Source organism: Marmota monax, unplaced genomic scaffold, assembly GCF_021218885.2.
Source record: "Marmota monax isolate L192 unplaced genomic scaffold, Marmota_monax_Labrador192_F-V1.1 WCK01_AAM20220418_F8-fsc00133, whole genome shotgun sequence".
Lineage (NCBI taxonomy): Eukaryota > Metazoa > Chordata > Mammalia > Rodentia > Sciuridae > Marmota > Marmota monax.
The window spans coordinates 476,989-496,276 of NW_026694821.1; the positions used below are offsets into that span (position 1 = coordinate 476,989).

The 19,288-nt window shown below is 37.0% G+C and overlaps 1 protein-coding gene across 1 annotated transcript in view; it reads right to left on the minus strand.

Annotated features, from left to right (window-relative positions):
* Window positions 1-6,938: 6,938 nt before the first annotated feature.
* Window positions 6,939-19,288, minus strand: part of Hibadh (3-hydroxyisobutyrate dehydrogenase) — a 104,240-nt gene continuing 91,890 nt past the window's right edge. The window contains exons 5-8 of the mRNA XM_046426058.2: window positions 18,814-18,947; window positions 17,060-17,136; window positions 9,849-10,005; window positions 6,939-7,906 (exon numbers count right to left, since the gene is read on the minus strand). Coding sequence (XP_046282014.1) covers window positions 7,748-7,906; window positions 9,849-10,005; window positions 17,060-17,136; window positions 18,814-18,947 — 527 coding nt within the window. The 3' untranslated portion in view covers window positions 6,939-7,747. The remainder of the gene's footprint in view (window positions 7,907-9,848; window positions 10,006-17,059; window positions 17,137-18,813; window positions 18,948-19,288) is intronic.

Here is a 19,288-nt window from a genome sequence, read left to right on the forward strand (position 1 = left end):
CTTATGCATGTTTTATTTTTTAAAATATTTTTATTATTTTTTTTTAGTTTTCGGCAGACACACATCTTTGTTTTTGAATGTGGTGCTGAGGATCGAACCCAGGCCGCACGCATGCCAGGCGAGCGCGCTACTGCTTGAGCCACATCCCCCAGCCCATGCATGTTTTAAAAGTTCACATTTGGAACTATTATTCTCCATAAAGGAAATAGGTGCAGGCTTCACCTGTATGCAAGTAGATGATTAAAGAACATCAAGGTTAGATTGAGCTTCTACTAACAACACCTACTCTCCTGCCCTCACAACTTTCTTCAGTTTTCAGAGCATACACTAAAATTTTGATCAAAAAAACTTCGTAAAAGGTTCATGTTTTACAAGATTTGGGGGGTAGCTATGTGTAACAAACCACATTCATTTGAGGCTGAAATCCTAAGTAAAATAAACTCAGTCTGCTTAGCAAGAATCTTAAAGAACAAAAATTTATGCAGGTAGTAATTTCACCTAACATAAATGTAACGCTCTAACTTCTACCCATCTATAAATTCACTTATTGAACTCTGACTCAATGCCAGTTTCTGAACTCAATGTGGATATTCAAGGCTGGTATGACACATTCTGTGCCCTCAAGTGCTCTCAGCCTGTGGAAGACAGATGAGCAAAGCAGTAAATATAAGGTAACAGGGTAAGTCCTGTGATGTGAGATCAACAAGGAGGTATGAAACAGAGGGAAAATGACTCAGCCTGAAGCAGCTGAGGAAGGCTGAGGAAGTTAAGGTGCCTGAGCCAGCCAGTCAGTTAGAGGAGGTGAAGGGCATCTCAGGTGAAGAAATGGCATGTGCAAAGGAACTGGGGTGTGAGAAACATGGCAAGTTTGGAAAATGGCAAGAACTATAGACAAAGGTGCTGGTGGAGTAAAATAGAAGCCAGAGCACAAAGAGACTTGAATACCATGCTTAGGAGTTCAGTCTGCATTGCAGACTAAAGGATTTTAAGTAGGGGAACCACTGGATTAGATTTCTGTCTTAGAAGGACCTCTCTTGAGGCAGTGTGAAGGGTGAATTGTGAAAGATCCGTGGCTAAGAAGAAGCTGTGAATATAGACAGAAAGATTATTGGTTGTCCATGACGGGAGCAGAGAAGGAGAAAGAATAGGGAGTGACTGCAGATGAACCCAAGGGGTTTTAGAGGGTCGATGGAAATATTCTAAAACTGGATTGTGGTGATGGTTGTATAATTCTAAACTTACTAAAAGCCATAAAGTTGTATAAAAGGAGAACATTTTACTATATAAAGATAACAACAACAAAACTATTTAATAATTTAAAAAGAACAGTTACAGATACCGAAGTAGCCTACATCAATACAAGGAAAGGCCTGCAATAGACACTGAAGATTTAGAATTAGCTGTGGAGAGAGGATGAAGGAGAGGGAGGATTTGGAGATGGTTCCTGGCAATCTGGATGAACAGGGTCCAGGAGGAGAAGCAGGTCTGCTGGTGAAGCTGGGGACCAAAATGTTTTAATACGCAGGTTTGGGACAGGGGTCAATGCAAAACCTTAGAAAAGGGTTTCTAGAATCCTGAATTACTGACATTTTGGACAGGATAATTCTGGTTGTGGATGTTGTTCTGGATTATGGGATGTTTAGCAGATTCCTTGGCCTCTTATCCACTAAATTTCAATAGAGTGTGACCACAAAAATGTCTCTAGACATTGCCATGTATGTCCTGGAGGTGGGGGGATGCTGAGACAAGTTGAGAAAGACTTATCAAGACACAGAACTTGTGATTTTTTCCCCTCAAATAATAAATATATATTTTAAAATTGTACAATCCACTGTTTTAAAAATACACTTGCAAAGTTGTGCAACCACCACTACTAATTCCAGAATCTTTTCATCACCCTGGAAAGAAACATTATACCCATTAGCAGTCACTCCCCATAGCCCCTCCCCTCAGTCCCTGGGAACCACCCATCTACCACAAAAATCGATGAAATTGCCTTTTCTGACACTTTGTGTAAATACAAACATAGAATATGTAGTCTTTTGTGTCCATCTTCTTCAGTTGGCATGCTTTCAGAGTTCACCCATGTTGTAGCATGTATCAGCACTTTCTTTATTTTTTAGTTTTATTGATTTTATTTTTTTAAAATACACAACAGCAGAATGCATTACAGTTCTTATTACACATAGAGTACAATTTTTCATATCTTTGTATATACAGTATGTTCACGCCAATTCATGCCTTTATACATATATTTTTTTGCATTATAATTCTTATTACAAATATATACCAAAATTTTTTGTATCTGTTTTTATTTAAAGTATGATGACACCCAATTTGAGTCTTCATACATGTACTTTGGATAATGATGTCCATCACTTCCACCGCCCTTGCTAATCCCCTGCCCACTCCTTATCCTCCCACCCCTCTTCCCTATCTAGAATTCATCTATTCCTCCCAAGCTCCCCCTCCCTACCCCATTATGAGCCAGCCTCCTTATATCAAAGAAAATATTCGGCTTTTGTTTTTTTGGGATTGGCTAATTTCGCTTAACATTACCTTCTCCAACGCCATCCATTTACCTGCAAATGCCATGATTTTATTCTCTTTTAATGCTGAGTAATATTCCATTGTGTATATATGCCACATTTTTTAATCCATTCATCCACTGAAGGGCATCTAGGTTGGCTCCACAGTTTAGCTATTGTGAATTGTGCTGCTGTGTCCCTGTAGTATGTTGTTTTTAAGTCCTTTGGGTATAGTCCGAGGAGAGGGATAGCTGGGTCAAATGGTTATTCCATTCCCAGATTTCCAAGGAATCTCCATACTGCTTTCATATTGGCTGTACCAATCTGTAGTCCCACCAGCTACATCCTCACCAACACTTATTGTTGTTTGTCTTCATAATAGCTGCCATTCTGACTGGAGTGAGATAATATCTTAGAGTAGTTTTGATTTGCATCTCTGATTGCTAATGATGATCATTTTTTCATATATTTGTTGATTGATTGTATATCCTCTTCTGAGAAGTGTCTGTTCAGGTCCTTGACCCGTTTATTGATTGGGTCATTTGTTTTTTTGGTGCTTAGCTTTTTGAGTTCTTTACATATCCTAGGGATTAGTGCTCTGATATGTGAGGGGTAAAAATTTGCTCTCAGGATGTAGGCTCTCTGTTCACCTCACAGATTGTTTCTTTTGCTGAGAAGAAACTTTTTAGTTTGATTCCATCTCATTTATTGATTCTTGGTTTTAATTCTTGCGCTATAGGAGTCTTATTAAGGAAGTTGGGGCCTAATCCCATATGATGAAGATTAGGAACTACTTTTTCTTCTATTTAGACACGGAGTCTCTGGTGTAATTCCTAGGTCCTTGATCCATTTTGAGTTAAATTTTGGCAGCACTTTCTTTTTATAGCCAAATAATCTTTCATTGCATGGCTATACCACAGTTCTTCTAATTGTAAGTTGAAAGATATATGGGATTGTTTCCATTTGTCATCTGTTATGAATGATGCTTCTATGACTACTTGATTACATTTTTGTGTGTGGATATATGTTTTCATTTTGCGAGTACACACATGGGACAGAAGTATTGGATCACTTGTCAACTCTAATGTTTAACCACTTGAGAAGCCACCAAACTACTTTTCAGAAATACCATCTAAGGGTTCCAATTTCGTCACATGCCCACCATCACTTGTGACTGTCTGTTATCTGATATCTGTTGGACTTTCAAGTTTCTAAGCAAGCACTTCATGTTAGGTTACATGGTTTATGACAATTTTATGGATGAGAAAATAAACGGTGAAAGGAGGGTGACTTGCACAAGATCACACTTAGAGGTCACTAAATTCCTTTCCAGAATGAATATTCATTGTTCTATGTTAAAAGCTGTATAATTAATTACAATTCTATACTTCATGCAGGATGCTCACAGTCTGACATGTAATCTGTTTTTGCTGGCTTTTTAATTTTAAGAGATCCAGCCACGCTTATACCCCTCCCCTCTTAACAACTTGAGATATCACATAGCATGTGTCCTCTCTCATATCATTGCTTTTCTCTCTTTATTAGACCATTCCTCTACCAACAGTATAATCCTGAAATATTTTCCATCTAATATATATATATATATATATATATATATATATATATATATATATATATATATACTAAAACTTTCCTTGGTCCCTATTCCCTGTTTTTATACTTTTATTTTTATGCAGTGCTGATGAACCCAGTGCCTCACACGTGCTAGGCCAGCACTCTACCACTGAGTGACACCCCAGTTCCCCTCTTTATTCTCTTTTGCATCCAACTCCTGAAGAGTTGTCTCTAAACCTATCGTTTCCAATTCCTCTCTTCCCATCCTGTCATTCTCAATCACCCTCATTTCCAAGACTTTTCAAAAACTTACCAATGACCTCTCATTTGCTAAATTCAAATGATCAGTGTTCAGCCTAAGTATTACTCATCAATGGCTTTTGAAACCATCATTGCCTCCTTAAAACAGTTTTCATTTGGCTTTCAGGACAATGCTCCCATATTCCCAGCCCCTGCCCCTCTATTTTACTGGTCACCCTCAGTTGCATTTGCTTGTTCTACCTTATTTTCTCAACTATTAAAAGTTTGAATGCCGCAGGGCTTGGTTCCTGGAAACTTAATTCTTCTCTTAGGTGTCTATTGAACATCTCAGGTAAACTCCTATATTTTCTACCATCCTCCCCAAATGTTCCTCCTATAATGACAACTCCTTTCTTCCAATTTGTCAGCCACTAACCGTGGTGTGTCATCCTTGACTCTTCCCTTTCTCCCTGGCCCCATTTGTTAGTCAGTGGTTCTATCTTTTATGTTTAGAATCTGAATACTTTTTTTTTTTTTTTGTGGGGGGGGGGGTGTTGGCTTTTCAGACTAGGGGTGGAACCCAAGGGTACTTTAACACTGAAGCTATACCCCTGGTCTTTTCTTTCCTTTTTTGGTGCTGGGGATTGAGCCCAGGGTTCTTAACCACTAAGCCATATCTCCCACCCTTTCTTTATTTAGAGACAGGTCTCACTGAGTTGCTTAGGGCCCTGCTAAATTGCTCACTGGCCTTTAACTCGAGATCCTCCTGTCTCAGCCTCTCGAGTGGCTGGGATTACAGGCATGTGCCACCATGCCAAGCTACCCCTGGTTCTTTCTGTTTTTATTTTGACATAGGGTCTTGCTAAGTTGCTGAGGCTGACCTCAAACCTGTGATCCTCCTGCCTCAGCCTTCTGAGTAGCTAGTATCACAGGTGTGTGCTAGTACACCAGAGTTCTGATGGCTTCTTGCTCCCTGTTGTAATATTTTGGTCCCAATTACCATTCTCTCTCATCTGGATTGTTACACTCACCTCCTAACTGGACCCTTTGTTTCCCTTTGTGCTCCTGTCAACTATTCTCCATGTGGCATCCAGTGGGATTCTTTTAAAAAGTAGATCAGATCATTGTTCTGAACAAAACCCTCCACCCACATAGGTTGTTTGCAGAATGGCTGCCATCATGCCTCCCTGTGTCCACATGCTCACTTCCTATGCTAACTCAGGGCTTGGACGTGTGACTTACTTTAGCCAAAAGGACAGTACAAATACAAAGCAAGCCAAGAGTTGAAAAGTGCTTGTTCATTGTGGCTTGTCCTATGTTGCTGCAGGGAATGCCACCATGTGAACAAACTCAGGCTGTCTTCCTGCTGGGGTAAGTGACCATGTGGAGAGAAGTCCCAACCATTCCAGCTGTCCAGCAGAATGAGACCCTTCAGTTCCAGATGAATTAACCTGCTCCAGAATATGAAAGCAAACCTAGAGGATCTTCAAAAAATAATAAATGTGTTGTTTGAGCCACTAAATATTGGGGTGGTTTGTCACCCAGCAAAAGTTAACCGATAAACTACTCATCTCAATGTATCAGAATAAAAGCCAATATCTTACCGTAACCTACAAGGTCCAACACAGACTCCTTCAACCTGAGTCACTTCCCTCACAGGCCCCTTGTTATTCCTCATGTCCAGCATTAACTTGCTTCTTAGCTTCTGTACTTTGTTAGCTTTTGTACTTTGCCTGGAATATTCTTTTTCAGATACCTGCATGGCTTGCTCTCTGACTTCTTTCTTTTGGTGGTGCTGGGGATCAAGGGCCTCACAGATGCTAGGCAAGCACTCTACCACTGAGCTATACCTCCATTCCATTTTTTTATTTTGAGACAGGGACTTACTAAGTTGCCCATCCTGACTTTGAACTTGAGATCCTCCTGCCTCAGTCTCTCAAGTAGCTATAATTAGAGGTATGTGCCACCATGCCCAGCTCCCTGACTTCTTATTTCTGCTCAAATGCCAACTTATCAGAAAGAGCTTTGCTTACCACCCTAACAAATACACCTGGCACTTCTTATCCATGCCCTTTATTCTGTTTTATTATTCATTTTGTCCTTATTATCACTTGACATATAAACATTTACTTCTTGTTTATTAGAAGATGCACACACCAGGATTTATGGTCCATAAGAGCAGGAATTCTGTCTTGTTCATCACTGTATCCCTAGGACTTATAATAGTGCCTGGAACTTTTTATCACCAGGAAAACGATGGAAGTAGTAATGCTTTTGCCAATTTGATATCTAGGTCTATCACCTGGAATGTTTTTGGGGCTGAGATAGAAAAAGTGGGGACTGTTCTTCATAATGGGGCGTGCATGTTACACTTTAAGGCAGGCTGAATTTCTACAGCTTCTTGATATAGAAAAAAAAAACCATTCAAACCAATGACAACCAAGGATTCAGGCAGAGCAGCAGGAGGCTGGCCTGCTGCTGTCCAAGATGTTCCCTTCACCCTCCCTTCCTTCCTCATTCTTACCTTCCTTTCCCCATTAGTCTGTAAAGCCAGCCTTTTTTTTTTTTAAAGAAGAAACAAAAACTCCAAGAAGATATTATCAGCATATAAATTTATTTAAATTCAAAATAATATGGTTATTTTTAGAATAATGTAATGATTTCTAAAGCAAATATCATCATTGGCTCTGAAACAGTCTAAAGATATCATTCTTTGAAGTCAAAAAATATGTAATAAGAATGTATACAGAATCAAAAAAATATAGAAATAAATCTGCTGAGTACTAGGAGTTGTGACAAGAGGGGAACACTGAGACATTGTAACAGAGTCCGAATTATAAAACAAGCAGCAACAAGTCCTCTGGCTTTATCAACTCCCTGGAAAATAAATCTGTAACCTCAGGAATGCAAGATACCAGCTCGTGGTTAACAGGACAAACTTCCTGAGGAACACAGGTAGTAATTCACTATACTTCCTTTCTCTAACTCCTTTCCTCACAGCGATTTCTTTTCTTTCCTTTAAGATGGGTTTCATCCTATTAACAAAACATTTGGCAATATTTTATTTTATTTGCTAAGTAAATTTCCTGTTCAAAGTATTCAACGATTTAGTAGAAGATACTCAAAGATCAAACTTTTTTAAAAAGGTTAATTCAGCTAGTTAGCGGAAACCATCAGTGGCCAGCAGAAAAAAAAAAAAATGTTTTCCCCCTCAATAATATGTTTGCAAAATAGACAAAAAGAATAAGCAGTTAAAAATGGGTGGAAAATCCTAGGGAGTACTTAACACAGATAATCAAAAGAGACTGATGACCTTTGATTAAACCCATTTACTTGTGGAGTGAGCTAGGAGGTGGCTCCAAGATAGTCTGGTTCCCAACAATGTCCATGGCCAAAGGGCATGTTCAGAAGTTCTCCTCCTCCCGTAGAAACTGGAACACAGATGAGAAGTCTTTTTTGGAATAGCCCTTTGCACACATCATTCTGTAGATCTGATGGGCTAGACTGCCCAGAAGGATTGGGCTCTTTGTGCTGGTAGCAGAGTCTTGTGCCAATCCCAGATCCTAAATCAAACAAGGGCAGGAGGGAATACAGAATACATTAGGACTGGTGGTAAAGGCGCACTTTGAACTGTGGTTCCTAATGCTTTGGTTTCAGAGAAGGAAAAACAGATTCTGAAAAAATGTTTCTTACAAACATTGTTTCCTCTCTATATAGCCATATATATATGTATGTATGTAGATATATATCTACACATATACATATAATATGTAATACATAATATAAATACATACATATAATATATATGTATATATATTTTTTCTTTTCTTCCAACCCCCCCCCCCCCCACAATTTGGTAAGCTGGGAATTGAGCCCAGGGCTTTGCATATACCAGGCAAGTACTCTACCACAATACCCCTAGTCCTTATATATTTTTATTAAGTACTGGCATATAGCTGCAAAGCTGTTCCAAACAGAAACCTTGATTTCTGAGTGTCTCCTTCATTACCCCATCCTCTATAAGACCTGTTTATTTCTGGATAAGAGTTACTATGCAAATAGGATTACACAAAGAAATGATTTTCAAATCTGTAGAAGTCTGTAAGATTGCCATACAAAAATTCTAACACAAATGGAAATAAACTGCAAAATAGGAAACAGTGTTTCAAATATTACTTCCTCAAATAAATATTGAAAGTGTACTGACAATGTACAAGAAGCTGGGATTCAATGATGAACAAGATAGCCACAGCCCACCCAAACTCAGTCTACTGAGGAATAACAACAATTAAATAAGCATTTATATGATTTGGAGAAGTACCCACCATGGGAGCCTGGGAGGCATAGTGTGTGGATGCTGGATCAAGTCTTCCAGAGGAAGAAATGGCTAAGCAAAGATCTGAAGGAGGATTGGTGTAAGCCAGGTAAAAGGGGGAAGGGGCAAGGAGGAATGATCTTGGCAGCGGGAACAGCAAACAGGAAGGTTTCAGAGTGAAAACCCAGGTGGAAATGAGTTCAGCGTGGCTGAAGCAAAGAGAGGGAATGAGAAAGCAAAAATGAGTCTGGTGAGGCATGCAGTCCAAATCACCAAGGGGCTTATACGAAAATTGTGGAGATGGACTTTAATCTGTAAGTTACAGAAACTCTTAAAGGAAATTTATGGGAGAAGTGACACAATCAGGTCTATACATTTGAGAAAGTCCATTTTTGCTATAGTATAAAAAATGAATTGGAGAAGATGAGGTCAAAAAGCAAGGAGACCAGCTAAGGACACCTGTGGTATAGCTAAATGAGCTGCAGCCAAGATACTGGTGGAAGAAGAAAAGGGAAGTGGATGAATTCAAGGTATATTCAAGAAGTTCAATGGACAAATGCCACGAGGCATGAGGGAGAGTAAGCCAAGTGTGGCATCCAGGCATGCCTGTTATTATTTTTGTAATCAGAAAAAAAAATCAATTGGCAAAGAATAAGCTTTATACAGAAATCTGAAAGTCTGCTGGTCTAAAGAGTATTTTCTACATTTAAGATCACAAATGAAAGGAAGCCCAAAACTTGCTTTGCAAATGACTTAACTAATTTACACATAAATCTATATATATTCTTAAACAGGAAGATGTATTTAGAAACCATGGGAAAGATTCCCTGGCACTGTGTATGTACAGGGTTAACTATCAGGAAAGTCACTGCTCCCACTCTAAGGAGTTCGTAAATTAGCATAAATGTATGATGAAGAACAAAACTGTACCAGCTCATGTTACAAACAAACCCAAGGACAAAAGAAAAATCCTTGCTTATTCTTCTGAAAGCCCAGGAATAAAATGAGCAAGATAAGGATTTTTTAATATAAATTTTTACTAATTTCTGGTGGGAAAGTGAACCACTATTCTACTAATTTTACATTCTAGCATAGACATATTTTGTTAGAAGGAGGAAGAGAAATCAGACCACTAAGCATCCCCCCGCACTCCCTGCCACCCCATGGGTTAGCCTCAGCATTTACCATACCTTAGCCATGAGTGTTGTTCCAAATCCACCCTGATAGTTATTAGCAGAGGGAACTCCATCCATCACTCCAGGAACAGGATTGTAAGTGTCGCTTGACCAACACCGTCCTGAACTCATATTCAGGATTTTAGCCAATAGTTTTGGGTCAAGCCCTAACCTGTCAAAGGTCAAAGAAAAAAGTGTTAAATGTCAAAATGTACAAGTCATTCATGACTTATTTACACATGAGGATGCTCCATCTTCTCTCTCCATTTATTACATGTCTTTTAAAATCAAAGCAGATTGATCTGAGAGTGAAGAATTTAATCTTGAATTATAGGATATTAAAAGCTACTGATTGATTAAACATGATCATTTCTGAGCCAAGACATTTCATATTTAGAGAAAGACCTGCACTACTGTACAATTGACAAGAAATAATAATACATAATTGCATGAAAATGTGGTTGGTTTGTCACACTAGGGGTTTTCTAGTTTTTTGAACATTACTGCTTTTATGTGTTACTTATGAACTTTATTTTTTTTTAATATTTATTTTTTAGTTATTGGCGGACATAACATCTTTGTATGTGGTGCTGAGGATCGAACCCGGGCCGCACGCATGGCAGGCGAGCGCGCTACCTCTTGAGCCACATCCCCAGCCCCGTGAACTTTAAACCAATATGAAAATCTAAATGCTACATTCTTTACACACAAATGATATATTTCAGAAATACTAACAGATAAATGATACATCATGGGAGTCCTTGTGGATGCATTCATACATGTGTTTATTATTTTTGTGAGAATAGATGCAAGAGGTCAGCTTTGAGTAGTACAATGAGCTCAAGAGAAGTTATCTTTATAAGGAAGACATTTCTTGCTGCAAACTTTTCTTTATTTATTAAATCTTCATTAGATAATGTTGCTTATGAAGCAAGTCTGCCCAGAGCTGTGACATATGCTATCTATTCAGAGACATGCATTATAGTTCTGGGTCAACTGCTGATAAGGTTACTGATCCTGATAAAACAAAGCTTGCCCAAGCGGAAACATCATTTGTTCTACCAGTGGGCTGATGGCATAGTGGCTGTTCAATATAGACCCTAGAAAAATATCAAAATGTTGTATTACTTTGATTTTAGAGATCTTAACAGTTTGAAAAGCATAGTTTTGTCAAGTATCACTGAATAAAGTTTCAAATAAAACTTTATACCCAGCAATTTATTGGTTTCTTTCATGCAAAGGGCCATTATAAAACAATTTTCATAAAAGCTTTCTGTGTTTTGTTAAAATCAATCTCTTTTAGAAAATAAAGAATTGAAAAAAGACACTTAAGGTTAAACAAACTGTGCATTCTGGCATGCTTAAGTTCTTGCTTATTCTGTGTTTGAAATATGTTTTGCTCATTTCAAAATCTGAATATCATGAACAGTAAAACATTTTTCTGATGCTAGAGCAAGGGCTACCGCCAACAGGATATGTATGGAATATATAATCTGGCTTTTAAGGGGTAGCAGTGGTTCATGGAAGGCTATGTGGCATGCTACATATCTGAATTCATATGGTGGCCCCTGTTAAAATGATGGGTTTTTACTAAAGAGTATAGACACAGAAGATTCCATCTAAATCAGCTATCATACATTGTTCAATGGTAGACTACCAAAGAGAAACCCAACAGTTTCATTAATTCTTTTATAAAGAACAAAGTTTGTTTCATGTGTAATTTGCTGTGTAATTTTCTTTCCCCTTTTAAATAAAATTAGACTATCAGTATGATGTTGTGCACATGACTTAGGAAAAGATAACGCCAATGTGCTTAGGAAATAACTGTGAAAAGAAAAATCACAATTATTAACAACCAGTTAATTTGCTGTAACTGAAAATCTAGTCTCTAAGCATAAATGTCCAAGAACATATACATCTGATGTGTTCCATAAAGACAGAATGTTTTTAAAGACCCCAAAACACTGCTTTTCCTACCCATTGAAATATATTTTAGGGGCTTCCTATCTTAGATTTTTCTTTAAGATGATTCATCATCTAAAGCAGTAGAGTTACATCCTTCTTTATAATCTACCAGATTATACTTGGCAGTATTTCCTAAGAATCTTTACTGCTAAGGAAACTTACACTCTATAACCCACCAAAATGGTGAGTAAAGCTTATTATCCTAACTTTGTGAAACCCTTCATTTTTTTTGAACATTCAAGGAAAAATACTGGCACTGATTTGTGGAAACCCATTTTGGTGAACACAGTACTATTTAGGAGCATCCTGAGGGGCACACACATTAAAAAAAAAAATCAGGTGGCAGTTGTTCCAAGCTCACTTTTCAAATCTGAATCTTCCCCTGCTGTGCAGATTCCCTTCAGGAAATGGCTACTCCCTCCCGGCTTTTACTCCCCTGCCCCACACTCTGCAGCAAAGTGTATCATTAAAAAGAGCAAGTGAGAAGTGTTTTGCATTTCATCTTTCTGAGGATTCTTTCCCTGGCACATACATAACTGACAGTTAGAATTAGACATGATATTAAAATCAGTTACTGAAGTCCTCTGTCTTCCACTGTGCCCAAGGCTTGTAATGGTCTGAAACCAGCTAGAATACACAGTAATTGTCATTCAGAGAGTCTATCCTAGAACGTCATGCTTCACTGGAGAAGACTGAGTTTCCATTTGAAATCAACAAATTAATCCAAGACAGGTATCTGAAAGGGCAAGTTTAATAGGAAGCAGCTACTGGGCTCTCAACCATGATAAAATGTTATTGCTGTTTCCCTGTAAATTGGCTGGGAACATATGATACTTTCTGCATAAGAGCCCCATTGCTGTTCAGGAGATATACAGCTCAAGCCATCAAAAGGATGACAGTCTGTCAGTCCCCATAATAACTTGCCACTGGATATGGTTCGAGAGTACGTGTGTGCATGCATGTGCCTTTACAGTTGCTGGAATGTTCTCTGATATAAACAGAGAATGAATTCATTGCTCTGATTGCATATATAATGCAATTCAAACATCACAGTGTCAAATCTACTCACCTCTAAAACACAAGAATGTTAAATGAACTTTTGAGAGAAATAAAAATGATTCATAAATTCTAAAAACAAAAATTAAAGAGAATCCAAACCTTTTGCCTTCACTATAATCACAGTTTTAAGGATCAAAAAAGTTTTATTCTCTTAAGTGTTTTTACTACTCAGTTTAATATAAGAACAACAACAACAATTTGTCACCAAACTGGGAAGTCTGTATCACAGGAACTGATCTGGAAACAAAACATCTAAAACCATGTCAATCTTAATCAGTCATTCATTTATTCACCAAGGGTTACTCAGATTGTCCATGTGGGAGACAAGCACAGAGCAGAGGAGACAATAAAGAAGTTAAGGAGAAGCAGTGCCTGCAAGTCAGGAGGGTGTGAGTTAAGACACATGCCCAGATAACTGAGACTGAGGCAGAAGTGCCATATCCTGTCCCCTCACTCACCCCTCCCTCCTGTCCTCATTCATTTAGTTCAGTCTTCACTGAGTGCCTGCTATCTGCCAGGAATGTTCTTAAGATACAGCCATGAGTAAATAGTCATTCTCTTTCATGGAGCTTACTTTCTAGATGGAAAGACAGGCAATAAACAAACAAACAAATGTATAGTGCCAGGTAGTGAGAAGTGTTAGGAAGAAAAAAAAACATTCACTTCAAATACCCCCTCACAACAACCACAAATAGCAATGACTACCATGCACTGAGTACCAACTGTGCCAATAACTGTTTTAAAAGATTTACATGAATTAACTCACTTAATCTTCAGTACAACACAGTAAATACATACTATTCCCATATAAATGAGAAAATTGAAGTCTGTAGCACAACTGAAATGCAGAACTAGACAGATACCCTCTAACCAGCTTGAGGCTCACTGAGTATCATATGGTTCGTGAACTGGCCAATACGATGGCATTTTATCAGATTATTTAGAAATCTGTTTGAATTTTTATTACAACTGTTTGTATAACAAATAGAAAAAATGGCAAAGAGGCTTTAGTCATCACATAAAAGAAAAGACAACCATTAAGGGTGTCTTTTTGCTGTTCAGGAGATATACAGCTCCTGAAAAATTATGCTTGTGGAAAAGTTCACATCTTGAACAGCTTTCAACTGTTCAAAATGTCTACTACTTCAAGCTTCCCTGGGTCGAAGAAGACAAGATGGTGATTGTTGGAGGGGCTTGGGACCTTACTGGAAATGCAAAGAACTTATTACACTACTAATATTTAAGAAGAAATCCATTCTCAATGGGGCAAAAATAGAAACAAAACAAAAAAACTCACATTAAAATGTTGTTTCTAGGTGATGCATAAGAACAAACCTTTGTAATGCAAGCAGGGGACTCTCAGGCCATAAAACTACTTCTAAGGCCTAACTAGGAACCCAATTAGAAAGTGGAAAGGTCTAATAAAAAAGAATTTCAAAATATATTATATACCAATATTTTTCACTCTTTACTTTTTTTTTTTTTTTTTACAACATTTTAAAATTTCACTAACATCCATAAAGGCTCACTCTAAAAGAATGTAGGGTCAATAAGAATTTTAAATGGTAAGATTTTATTCTTCTATTAAAAAAACAAAGTCCCAGAAAAAAACACTGACTTACAAGAATGAAATTAATCAGAAATGATCACTTCTCAGGAATAGGTAACTCAATTTATAAATACTGACATTAAATACTCTAAAAGAACTCACTTCAAAGTGAACAGAATATAAATGTGGCTGAACCACTTTGATGCTCTACTACTTCGTGGGACTTTACTACTTGGGAATTTATGCTTGCTGATGCCAATTTTCTCTTTCACCTTGCAAAGCTCAATAAATCGTGGCCACTCTCTATACTCTATTAGAGAACAATCCTGTCATTTTAAACCATGTCTGTAAACCATGGAGAAAAGACAATAGCAGAAGCACTCACTTTTAGGGCAATCAAACCACCGACAATTTTGTAAGATAAAGTGATAAAATCCTAATGTTATAAAAATAAGTAATTTATTAGTTGTTAACACTAGAAACAAATTATTTTAACAGTTAAATAAAATGAGTAAGTTTTTGTCTTGTGTTCAGACTTTTAGTATATATTTTATATGTCTGTATGTATTGGAACATATGTAGAATTTTGGAAAAATTACATATTTTAAAGTTTCATATTTCTAAATACTATTTGTGATAGTGTATCAAGGCCAAAAGTCAGGGAAACACTAAACTCTATTTATTACTTCTGCTCTTAAATGTCTGTATTTGGAATTATATTACTTTTCATTTTTTTCCTTGAAAACACACACTATTAGTAACCAAAGTTTTTCATTTCATTATATACATTTTATTTAATTGATTTTCTACTCTTCTTTCTTAGCTGATACTTGGAGGAAAACATCCACAAGCACTTTCCTATACAAAACTTCATTTAAGAAGGGCATCTAATCAGAGTTCTAACAGGAAAATTATTCAAGGAATTCCAGAAGATGTCCCACTGTGCCTAAGGAACACCCTAACCCAGTGATGCTGCAGGTACTAAATAAAGACTAAATGGCAGAGACAAGGGCATATGTCATATTATGGTATAACATAGGTCCATCTAGGCTTTAACTTTTTATGATACATTCACTTATATCTAGAAAAATGGGAATAAAATTATAAAGATGCATATGCAGGGGCTGGGTTGTGGCTCAGCAGTAGAGCGCTTGCTTAGCATGTGCGAGGAGCTGGGTTCGATCCTCAGCACCACATAAAAATAAATAAATAAAATAAAGGTATTATGTTCAACAACAACTAAAAAAAAAGTTAAAAATTAAGAAAACAAAGATGCATATGCATAGTAATCCTGCTGTCAACAACAATTTAATTTTGTATGCAATTTTTTGGTTCCAGAAATTTATATTTTCCTCTTCCAAGAAATTAGTCTAAAGAATGGACATGAAACCAAGTTACTAGAAACCAGTTTTTAAATATCATAAGTGACCCACAGCCTACAACTGGCCACAATACAGACACAACACTCTGAAGGGCTCCCTATATACTACTAGTTTTATTAAGGCTTTATAAAGATATGCCTTACCATCTTATAGACATTCCATTTTAAAATGTAAATGGTACAGGATATTGATAAACCAATTAGCACTGATGCAAAGCAAATTCCTCTTTTATCTCAATTACAACATGACAACTTAATAGGTCAAGATAGTTTAACATCTGAGACAAGGGCAATTCAATAAAACAACAGTATCTTGATATGGTAATTAAGAGGAAATGTGAATCCATTACCATGTTTTTAAAAATATCTCAAGCACTTTGGCTCATTTTATTGCTTGTATCAAAAGCTGTGATATGAACCACTACTCTGCTTTGTGATATATTTGGTTAGCAGCTTGGTGAATGTGAGGAAGAAAGCATCTGAATAAAACATCTTGCTTACTAAGCATTTTCTAAAGTAAGAAATGTATATTTATTATATTCACAAAATGTAAAATATTCAAAAATTAATTAGGTGATTAATCATTTGTAGCATTCCTAAACCAAAAGATTAAAGGCTAAAATTAAGACATTAACCTTAAGTATTCTAAAAGATGAGCATCTGTAGTAAAAACAGAATTCCTGAATCACTTTAAACAAAGTATGAATGACATTTATTTTAAAGACAGATCCTAATGCCAACTAACCAAACTACAGGCAAGTTAAAATGAAAGTTATGCATATGAATTGTAGCTTTATGAATGCAACCAAACTACCAAGAACACTTTTAGTGCAGATTTTGGGGACTATATTTAGAATAGGTACATAAAACTAGTCACACAGTAGCATAAACTTGAATTCACATACATTAAAGCTGTGTTTCATACAGATTTTTCCTGACACTGCCAAAGAATGTTTAATTTTTATAGTAAAAGTGTTCCTTGCATTTAACATAATAGAAGAAATGGGACTTCCATATAAAAAAGGATAATATAACTTAAAATGCACAGTGCAATACATTTTATGGCTATGGCAAAGAGTATTCATGCTCTCCAGGGTCCTATTGCTTGTCCAATAAGCAAAGTCTATTAAAGTTCAATAATGAAGTGCTTTCAAAATGTCCCTGGATCAACTCATTTATCTCTCACAAACATCAGGTTTTTTTTAATACCAAAAATCAAATAGGAAAGCCAATAAAAACTGTTAGTATATGAAAATGTACTACTAGACAAACCTGATTCCAAGATTCATAGCTTCAGCAGTTCCAATCATACTAATAGCTAACAGCATGTTGTTGCAGATCTTTGCAGCCTGAAAAAGAATACATGCGAAATATCTCTATTTTCACGTTAAAACACACAGGAAATTTTTCTTTGTCCAATTCCATAGATTTCTTTCTAAAGGAAGCAGCTTTCAACTGTTGATTCTCATGCAGCATGCTTCCAAAGCCCAATGGCTACCCCACAGCAGACATGGGGATCTCTTCCACTAGGTCATAAACTCACAGTGGTGACCCAGCACCTACTATGGGCTCAGCACTACAGGGAATATCCCTCCATGTGGTATGACTGCTCTTTAAGGGATGGAACTTAGAACTCACTGGGAATGGGAATAATATGCTACATGGAAGGCAAAAAATGAACAAACAAAACAATAAAATGACACAATATATGGCAGAGGTTATGAGGCAGAGAGAGCATAACTTCAGAGAAACAAGATCACCAAAGACAAGAGGTAGAAATCGTCTCTCAGGAAGCCAAAGGAGGATATAAATAGGCAAGGAAAAGAAAGGAGGAGATTAGAGTAAAAGATAAATATATAAATAAAGGGGATTAAATTTTTAGGAGCATTAGATGTTTCTGGAATTAGTAAGAAAATTACTCATATGTATAGAGTTTAGGAAATGGTGAGAAATTTGATTGTTGAAATTGTCAAGAGCTTGTTACGAGCTATGAAGGCTAAAACAGAGAGCTAAGATTTGATGTTAGGAAACAAGAATCTATTCAAAGTTTCAGAAAAAAAGAAGTACATATCATGACAAGCACCTTGTTAGTCTTGGTTTTGGTTATTGTGTTGCACAGAGTGATACATTTGGCATCTAGAGACCTATTAGGCCCTCTGAGCAGTAAACTAGGTATGAGATAATGAAAGAAAGATTGGACCAGGTCATATGTGGCATGGACAAGATGGTCAGCAATCAGTCACAGAAGCAAAACTCCACAGAGCTTAAAGAATGACATATAAGGTATGGAAACAATAAATGTACCTAGGAGAATACAGAAGTCTTGCGTGAGAGAAAGAGAGTACTGGTAACTAAGATTAAACCACTGTTTGGGGGCTGGGGATGTGGCTCAAGCGGTAGCACGCTCGCCTGGCGTGCGTGCAGCCCGGGTTCAATCCTCAGCACCACATACAAACAAAAATGTTGTGTCCGTCGAAAACTAAAAAATAAATATTAAAATTCTCTCTCTCTCTCTCTTTAAAATTTTTTTTTTTAAAAAAGCACTGTTTGGAAGAGGGAAGGAAGGAAGAATTGAAGGAGTGTGTGTATGTTGGGAGTGGGAAGGGTACAACTTATTTGACTGCATAGTTCAGTATTGTCAATCACCTCATATTTCTAGATGAAAATTATTTGCTTTTCAAGAAAAATATTAAAAGACATAGGTTACTTCTACTTGACTGTAGTATAAATGGAGCTATAGCAAGTAATTACAAAATCAGATGGAGGGCAACAGTTACTCAGACAACACGAGCACCTAAACAGAAATAGTTTTAAGGATGATTTCAGGGGTGACATGCCAAGATCATAATGATGGAAATTTTGATATTTTTTAAAAGTTTTATTTTAATAAGTAAATTGGCTGGCATCTGCTTAAGCCTACCAAGAATGAGCAGAATAAAGAGAAAAAAGAATGTGGTCAGGAAATAGAAAACACCATCAGCCAATTTTGCATCATTATATCAAGGTCATTAATGTGACAATTTTACCTGCCCGGTCCCAACAGCTCCACAATACACCACATTGGAGCCCATGCACCCCAGCAACTCTTGGGCAGCAGCAAATTCCTCTTCGACTCCTCCTACCATAAACGTTAGGTTCCCAGACCGAGCAGCTCCCACACCTGAATCATTTGGGTGTAAAGAGACAGAAGCAAAAGGTTACATTTCTTTAAATGTTCAAATAGTAAAAGGAAAGAAAATCCCAAAACCAAATGAAAACATCTGGCCTCCAAATTGCATATATACCACATATGTCTAAGATGCTCTACATCTCCACAAGAATATTTCAGTAATCAAGTGCCATGAGGTTAACCACAAACAAAAAGAGACACATAGATTTAATCTTACTCTCATTCTCAATTCATCTTAAACATTTTGGCACGATACACAAAGGATTTTGAAATGCGAATTTTATTCTAATTCATCTATTATTCTCCTTAGAAACTTATTCCATGATAGGTTT